At 45.0% G+C, this 8,617-nt stretch overlaps 1 protein-coding gene across 5 annotated transcripts in view; it reads right to left on the reverse strand.

Annotated features, from left to right (window-relative positions):
• GRIA2 (glutamate ionotropic receptor AMPA type subunit 2) overlaps positions 1-7,937 on the reverse strand; it is a 92,769-nt gene extending 84,832 nt beyond the window's left edge. Inside the window, exons 1-2 of one of the 5 annotated variants that reach the window (XR_005819415.1) lie at positions 7,549-7,870; positions 7,234-7,374 (exon numbers count right to left, since the gene is read on the reverse strand). Coding sequence is in view for 3 of the 5 variants with exons in the window: in XM_040555584.1 (XP_040411518.1) it covers positions 7,234-7,374; positions 7,549-7,636 (229 nt within the window). In the remaining 2 variants the exon portion in view is untranslated. Of the gene's footprint in view, positions 1-7,233; positions 7,375-7,548 lie in introns of all 5 variants that reach the window. The other 4 variants (XR_005819416.1, XM_040555584.1, XM_040555586.1 and 1 more) reach the window with 4 other exon arrangements.
• Positions 7,938-8,617: the final 680 nt, after the last annotated feature.

An 8,617-nucleotide genomic window follows, 5' to 3' on the forward strand; every position in this document is an offset into this window, starting at 1 on the left:
TTCACCCACACACAAGGGAATGCAAGACATTCAACTATTTTAGATTCACGCTACATGGGATGGTAAACCACGTTAGCCTCTTCGTGTTAGGGATGTAAACCGGAGTCCTATAACTACCAAGTTCTGCCATTCATAAAAGGCAGAAAGCAAAAGAAAAATAATGTTAAAAAAAAAAAAACACCTTTCAGGAGGCTGCAGAGCAATTGCAAAACCATTCCGTTGAGCTCTCTGGCACTGTTGCTGACATGACCTCTGTAAAGCAGTCTTCTCAGTAAGAATGACAAGAAAATCTCCACGTTACCTATCACACTGGGCGTTTATGTTATTTTGTTACTTGCAATTTTCAAAGCGTGTAAAAGAAAATCAGTTCACAGTATATGCAATAAGCCGAGGCATCTTTTCCACCCCAAATGGTGTTTTTGCACCTGTAAAGGAACACATTCACACTGAACAAATTACAGCAGTATGACAGCCTTAACCACAGCAGCCTGAAACAATGCAGCATCAAACCAAATGCAACATTAAGTACATGAAGTTGAGATTAAGATGAATAGGTGGGATAGCATAGCAAGTGTGTGCTCATGTACCTAGTTTGAACATTCTACACAACCAGCCACTGTCCCTTATTGAGCTTTGAAACTCTTATACCAGTTGTGGGAGGATGTGTTGATGAGTCAGGGCCAAGATGAACATTTTACACAATTTTGTCCTGCTCTCGTTCATCAAAAAAATCATTCGGCAAAAAAGGTGTCCATTCTAAATCACAAATGGCAAAGTACTCAGTTTCTTTTTCAGCAATGAAAAGCGCAAACCCATTTACCTTCTGCAGTTAAGTAATGAAAATACTATTTTGATGTGCAATAAAGCCCAGCAAGTCATTCAAGGACTAGCTCAAGTGATTGGTAATTCAGTTACACATCCAGCACCCCAAGCACACAAAGCAATCACACGCCGATTTAAGCTAATGAATACAGACCTGAATATCCTTCCCTGATATCAAATAAAAGAGTAGATTAGAGTTGAAATAAAGCACTTCTTGTGCCTGATTCTGTCGCCTTTAGTTGAACTGCATGTAACATTTAAGCCCTCAAAAAGGTTCTATTGATTTCTCTAAGGTCAGGTTTGGGAAAATATGCGGGGAGACAGCAGTAGCTGAAGCTGAACCCCACCTCACTGCAGAACAGTAAGCAACTTTCTTGTAAAATTTTGAAATGTCTCATGAAATAACTAGCAATAGCTAAACATATTAAGTATCTGTAAATGAAATCAGATTCAGAACAAAAATGTTAACTCTCTATATTCATCTCCCAACTGGAAACTTTAGCGGAAAAAAAAAAAAAAAAAAGGTAATCTTTCCATAAACTGCCTGATTTGAGAACGTTTCCCAAAACAATGAAAAAAATTGAAAAATCAAAAAAATAATAATCAACTGTACAGAATTAAAGACATCTATACCACCCAGTAATTCCATTAAAAACAAACAGTTCTTGAGTGCAGTTATTGATTTTAGGAGATACAACATGAATTTGCTCAACACGTGCTTATTTAAAGTCTGCTTTTACTTCTTGTTTAGCTGTTTTAAAATACGCATTCACTGTGTTGGTCTGATGATTTTTCTCACTCCTCCTTGTTTATCCATAAGGAGTTCAATATTGGAAGACCTTAGTTATCTAAATCAAAGCCCTTTTTCAGTTTTAGTAAGGTTACATCTAATATGTACCTGCAGTCAAGGCAGATTTTTCTGTGAACTTAAAGGAAAATGTTAATGTTACAATACAAAATAAGAAAGCTATACAAGCCTACATATTTCTTATAAAAAAACTGTAGACTTTTACCCTGTACCTCTTCAGAAATCTGTAGTACAGAAGGAATTAATCCCTCATCTGTCGTCTTCAAAAAGCAGATGCCACCGTGTTCATGTTCTCGTAAATGCAATGAACGGTTACAAGAATATGGAAAAATCCTGGTCATTTCAGAAATGAATGTTCCAGTTAATTGTTATACGAGAAGGCCATTTACATATAGACAAAAACAGTCTGATACATACAACTGAAAAGATTACATATTCAGGTATTTATAATAACAACTTTTAAAATAACTTTTCAGTGTTGTTTTCAGCCTGACCTGACATTCCTTGGCTTCAGCTGTAGGTTGGTTCCACAATATAGGCATTATACTTCAATATAAAATATTAGTAATTCATGCACTCAATTCACTTACAGGGGTGAGAACACTGACTTGAAATGATAAATTATCTTACTAGTAGGAGCTCCGAGATAATCCTCTTCAGAAAATGGATTGTAGGGTTTAACCAATGTTCTGCTTTTTCTTTGTGACATCCAAAATGAACTATTTTTCATTATATATATAAAGTTATATATGAATTTACATTTATGCATACACATATATACAGACATACATATATGCACACATTTATGTTTACTGTGGGTTATTTATTCCTTTTAGTCTCCTAAAAATTAGTACAACCAACACATTAGACAATTATTAATTTTAAATGACCTTTTCCTACAACTTTTATTTTTATTTTTTAACAATTTAAGCATGTTTTCACAGAAGGTACCTCATAATTAATTTTAGCAATTATCTTAATTTTTTTTAAGTAGCAGTCATAGAATAGCTTTGCCTGTTTAATGTATTTTCAAAATAACAAGTTACCTTTTTTTTTTATATACTTCCCCAGTAATGGTCAGCATATGGAATGGTATCTGTTTAATTTGCCTTAACTCTCAACAATATTTGAAGTATAAAAAGCCTGATAAAAGAAATAAAGAAATCAGCAGTATCAGCATTCCTTGATGCATTGGCCCTTGGTTTAGTATGTGTAACAAACACTGGATAGTACAGAAGTCCTACACACGGCCAAGGCTTAAATACATCCCCAGCTACGTGCACAATCAATAGCCCTGTTGAAGTCAGTGTAAATTAAAGCTTTTATTAGCATAAATGAAGAAAACTTCCTAAATTTTTATATAAGCTTTTATTTATCTTTAATATATGAATATATACATATATTGAAAAGGCTGACTGACATACTGGTTGATTTAAGAGTTTGACTGGAATATTTAAGGCTTGATTGATATGCTACTCACAAACTGCTATTAAAAAATTCACTTCAAGGTTTATAAAGATTAAAATATAAATTCATAGTATGTTCAAAACTGCATGGTAAATTTTTATTTCAGATATATGGACAATATTAATGCAATAATCACGTAATAAAAATCTGGAAAGTCAAGTAGCCAAGCCAAAGCTGTCACAATTGTATCTGCCCACGTTCTGGACCACATCTGTGTGAAAATTCTCTGCGAGCCAGGAGCAAAGAGGCACAGCAGGGACAGCACTGGCAGAAAATAAACACCCCAGGTTTCTTTAGGTATAACTCTCAGGAGAAAAGGAATGTTTAAGGCTTGCTACAGAGCTTGATTTCAAGGGGAGAGATGTTTTGAGAGCAGCAAAAGCACAAGAGTTCCTATTTTAGGCTACAACCTGTGTAAAACATATCATTTTATTAAGAAAACCCATTTCATCTTGTCCATTTTAATTACAGGGGAGTACAGAAACTATTTCACGAGTGCTCACTGAGCCTGAGAAATGTTTTATCATGAAAAAGAAATGGGACGGACCAGGAATATAATTGAACTGAAACAGAAGTATTTATTAAAATTCCTCCTTTCCTTCAAAATCATTTTCATCATAAAATATATCTGTGCAAGGTCCATAGTAATTTTAATTCAAATAAACACACCTATATTTGTACCATCACTACCACTACAAGATATGATTTTTGAGTTATTCTTTAATTATTTTGCTAGGAGTATACCACATGCTATTCCTTTAAGGATGCCATCTACAGCTTTATATTCCAAAATGGCTGGGAAACCTTTATCGTGACTCACAAGTTGCAACATGCTAGATATTCACAGGTTTTCAAAGCTGCTGGTTGTAGTTATAATGAAAGGATCTAAGGTTTATGCATGAATCAGCATCCCCTTGTCATAATGTCATGGTGCAGTGATCCCTGCAGAGCTGTAAGACTTGATTTAAGACAGAAAAGCTCAACACCGGCTCTTGAGCCAGCAGAATTAAACATCTAAGATCATTCATATATTACATCTGTACTGAAACTACTATGTGAAAAACTTGTTAGAGTTATGGAGGTTTTATAGTACTCCATAGGAAATCTCTCTTTAGGACTCCAGTATCCTTTCAGTGTAAGGATATATGACTACATAACACAACTATCTCGTCTGGTTGGTGGACTTAAGAGGAAAGGATTTCATCTTCACTAATTTTTCTTCTTTTGACAGAATTAAGAATTAAAAAAAAAATCCAATGCTACTTATGGCCAGCACTTTTCCAATTAGACTAGACTCAATTACACTTTGCTGAAGGACAATAAAGTCCAGTTTCTGGATACCTTCCAATTCCACCCTGTGAATTAACTGCAGCGCTTGCTGTACCTTTGCCCCAGCCTTTAAAGGCCAAGGAGGCACTGTTACAGTGATCTGCTTTGTTAACACATGCCTTTACATGTGCCTACATTGTAATCCTCTGAATCATCAAGAACTCAGAAAGAGGGCCAAGTTTAGCCCATTTCTTGAAGGATGCAATTAGAGCAGTGAACATTTCTCTTAATTGTGCCATCGGACTGCAGAAAGCACCGTCTCTCCATCAAAACCACGAAGCCTCCTAGTGGCACTGCCCTGCGAGGTGGCAAACTGCTATTAGATTCCAACAGCTACTCCTGATGACCTGTCAGCACAGCTTTACCCAGGACTTGCAACAGCACAACAGCCTAAAATGACTGTTTGTTACAGATATGTTGGGTGAGGGAAGGCAACCTACCCACTACAGCACTATGAAACAGTGAGTCCACCGCTCCTCTGCTGTACCCATCTGCTGGTACCTTTAAGTGACTGAGCAGCCTCACACCAATTCAAAACCTTCAGTGGTACATGAGCACAGCCACCCTCCCTCCTGCAAGTTTAGGAACCTAATTTAAAAATAGTACCAGCAGTACAACTTGTTCATTAAAAGACTCCTTGCTTCATGAATAAGCTCAGAGCACGTGCAGGCGATAAGGCTGAAGTTTCCTTGAGATAGTCCTACAGCTTCTTTCTTCTTCCTCACCTATTTTTTGAAGCAGAGGGCACCGCGTGCCCCAGCTTTCCTGTCAGGATGGAAGCTTGTCCTGCCAAGAGCTGTGGCGGCCTCCTGCGGGCCTGCTGCCCCGTGGGTACACCACAGCAGAAGTGTTCCACTTGGCGATTTTACAAAATATGGTTGTTGTTCCTAGGGCAGAAAGAGGTCTTTAGATCTTTACTGCTGTTAAGGTTTAAGCCTGTTACTGCTCAAGGGAAGTCTCTTGCTGGAGTGAAATACCTGGACAAGCACTGAAGCATTTTCAGCTCCATGTTACGCCACGTTTCTGTGACCTTATTTTACATTGCTTAACTGTTCGTTGTGCTGGTTTTGGACAAAGGTTTTCATACACTACTCTGAAATAACCACCTGCAGATTTTTCGATATTTCAAATAAAAATGAATCCAAAAGAAGAAAAAGAGGATGAAGAAAATGGATCCTCCTTAACCGTGTACGTAGGCCTCTACAAATTTACCAACTGCTGAATTTTGCTTCTTGTCTTCAGAATTCCTTTTCCTCCAGCCACACCTTTCTTGGAAGGTAATCAAGGAAATACTCGACATATTTTTGGCATATAGTTCACCAGTTAATTAAAACCAACTGACAAGATAACTTCACTAAACCACCAGTAGCAAGTGAGGTGACTAAAAAGCGAGTACCAGTTCATGTCTTAATTTGGTGCTCTCAGAATGGCTTGAAAATGGAAGCCTTGGACAACGTTCAAAGGGAAACCCAAAACGTGGGCAGAAGAATCCCTTCTGCTGGAAGTACATCACTGCAGACTACAGCCTACACAGGTCACCTGCATATTGCAAGAGTTCTGCATGCCCATACACACACGTGCAAAACTTGCCAGGGCTGGAGGAAAATGCAATTGGTTAACCTTTTCAAAGACATGGTCTTTGACACATGAATGACATGGACAAGTCAAGAAATACGCATCTCTAGTACCAGTGGAAAAAAATCTCTGTTTTAAACAAACCATTTTCAGGATTTTGCTCACCACAGAGAACTGAGAAACACAGAAGACCATCACATTTTTGCAGAATGTCATGCAGACCACTCAGAATACCCTACTTCACCGACGGACCCAGCAACACATACTGCGGATTCAACCATGTGTCGTTCTGGTTTCTGGAAACCCTCATTAGCTGGGGATGGAAGCGCTCCCTAGGAGCTCACAGAGATTACCAGAGCAGCCTCAATGAGGCTGGTTACATGCTCCGACCTTTTCTGACTTGAGCCTTTCCTGAGCTTTCAGCAGCACGTATGAGGACGAGAAGGTAATAAGAAGCATATTACCTCTCTTATCCCTTCAGCTGCATGCCACCCCTCATCCACGCTGCTGAAGGCTCCTTAGGTTGCCCTCTTGCACCACCTACCCCAGAGCCTGTGCCGAGACACCCCTCTTCAACACCACCTCGCCTACCATAACGTGGCTGAATTTGGGGTGAAAAAAGGTGAAAAAAACAAGGTTGCCGACGGGGGAAAACGGGTCTTGCTGGTAAGCAGCAGTCGGATTCAGCACCCTTTCTGAGAGACGGGGGGACGGGCAGGGGCTAGTATGGAAGAGGATTAGGGGGACCGCGCCGCTGGAGGGAGACGGTTCGCGATGGAAACGGGGGCACGGGGGGAGGACGGCGGGGACCCCCGGCCGCTCTGTGAGCCGCTGCCTGCCACTCACGGCTCTGCCCGCTGCCGGGAGCCCCCGGCCGGGCCGAGGCAGAGCCAGAGGCGGAGCCAGGGCTCAGCCCCGCCGCCCACCCACGCTGCCCGCCGCCGAGGGGGCTCTGAGGGGCTCGGCGGGGGGCTGCGGCCCCGGGGCCCCAGCGCGGCGCCATGGAGAGAGCGGCGCCGAGGAAAATGGCTGACGGCGCACCGCGGCTGCCCGGCGGGATGCGGGTCCGCCCGGCACGGCAGCCCCGGCTCGGCTCGGAGGGAGGGCGAGCAGCCGGGCGGGGGCGGCGGAAACCATTTTAAGGCTCCTGCCTCCCTCCCTCCCTCCTTCCTTCCATCCCCCGGGGCTCCCGCACCTGCCCGGCGGCTCCCCCTCGACCCCCAGGTACTCACAGGCGTTGGTGACGGCGAAGCTGTTGGCGACCTCCAGGTTGTCGATGTGCGGCGTGAGCCTGAACTCCGAGGTGGAAAACTGAACCATGCCTACCCGAAACGCACTGTACTCCTGGTCGGCGCCCCTCGGGAACAGCCCCCCTGCAGGGAAACACACGCACACACGCCTCGGTCAGCCCGGCTGGGCAACGGCAGCGCCGGCACCGCGACCCCCGCGGGGCTCCCCCCGAGCCGGGGGTCGGGGGGCGGCGAGGGGCCGGAGCGGGGCACGGCCGGCAGGAGGAGAGCCGTGTCCGCCGGCGTGCGGGCACCTACCGATCTGGATGCTGTTAGAATCCACCCCCCAGATCAGTCCCCAAACCACAGGCGCCAGGAAGACAGAAATATGCATAATCTTTTGCATTTCCAGGAAAAGTAGAGCATCCACGAAGCCACGGAAAAAAGCCCTTTCTTCTTCCTTCTCTCCCTCTTCCTTCCTTCCTCCTCCTCCTCCTCGGAGCAGCGCTCCTCCTGGGCGGGCAGCCGAGCTCCGAGGCGGGGAGCCAGCCCCGGGGACAGGAGCGGGATGAAGCCGGTGCCCGAGCAGCCGCCGCCGCTCCGCCGCTGGTCCCGGCTCCGGAAATAAGGCGGGGGGGGGGGGGGGGGGGGGGGGGGGGGGGGGGGAGGGGGGGGAGCGCGCCCGGACCGGCCCTGCCCTCGCTCGGGCGCGCGCCGGCGCGAGCAGGGAGCCCCGCGGGAGCGCGCGCGCGCGGGCACGCTCCTCCTCGCCTCCGCGCTCCCGCGCCGGCAGAATCCAGCACCGCGGACCGCGCGGGGTGGGGCGGGGGGAGGAGGGGAAGGAGGAGGAGGAGGAAGAGGAGGGGGAGGAGCGGGGGCGCCGCGACCCGTCCCGAGCCGAGCGCCGGGAGAGAAAATTGTACGTGTTTAACCCCAAATCCTGCTTTTTGTTTGTGGGGGTGCTTTGTTCCTTCGTGCGCGTGTCGCTGGGTTTCACCCAGGTGCATCACGTCGCTTCGGCTGCTGGGCCCAGATAGAAAAGTTCGGGAGGTGTGAGGCTGCCCAGGTGATCCGTGACTCGTGTATCGGGGGGTTTGTTTCTCAAGGTGGGTCCCAGCTATGTTGGCTGGGCGCAGTACTTACTGCAAGCTAAATTTAGCCTTGTGCAGCCTGGCACAGTCTGTGCTAGCACGCACCGCGCACACACGGACACACACGGACACACGGACACACACACATCCTGGAGAAGGACAAGCAGGCTAACAATACTGTGGCTGTGGAGTTAGATTTGCTATTAACTGACTATTTGCTGGTATATTTTTCAAAAAATGAATTTAGTAACAGAGGAGGAATATTCATGTAGGAAAGCATGCTGATCTTCCATTGC

The sequence above is a fragment of the Cygnus olor genome, chromosome 4 (assembly GCF_009769625.2).
Source record: "Cygnus olor isolate bCygOlo1 chromosome 4, bCygOlo1.pri.v2, whole genome shotgun sequence".
In the NCBI taxonomy this organism is placed as follows: domain Eukaryota; kingdom Metazoa; phylum Chordata; class Aves; order Anseriformes; family Anatidae; genus Cygnus; species Cygnus olor.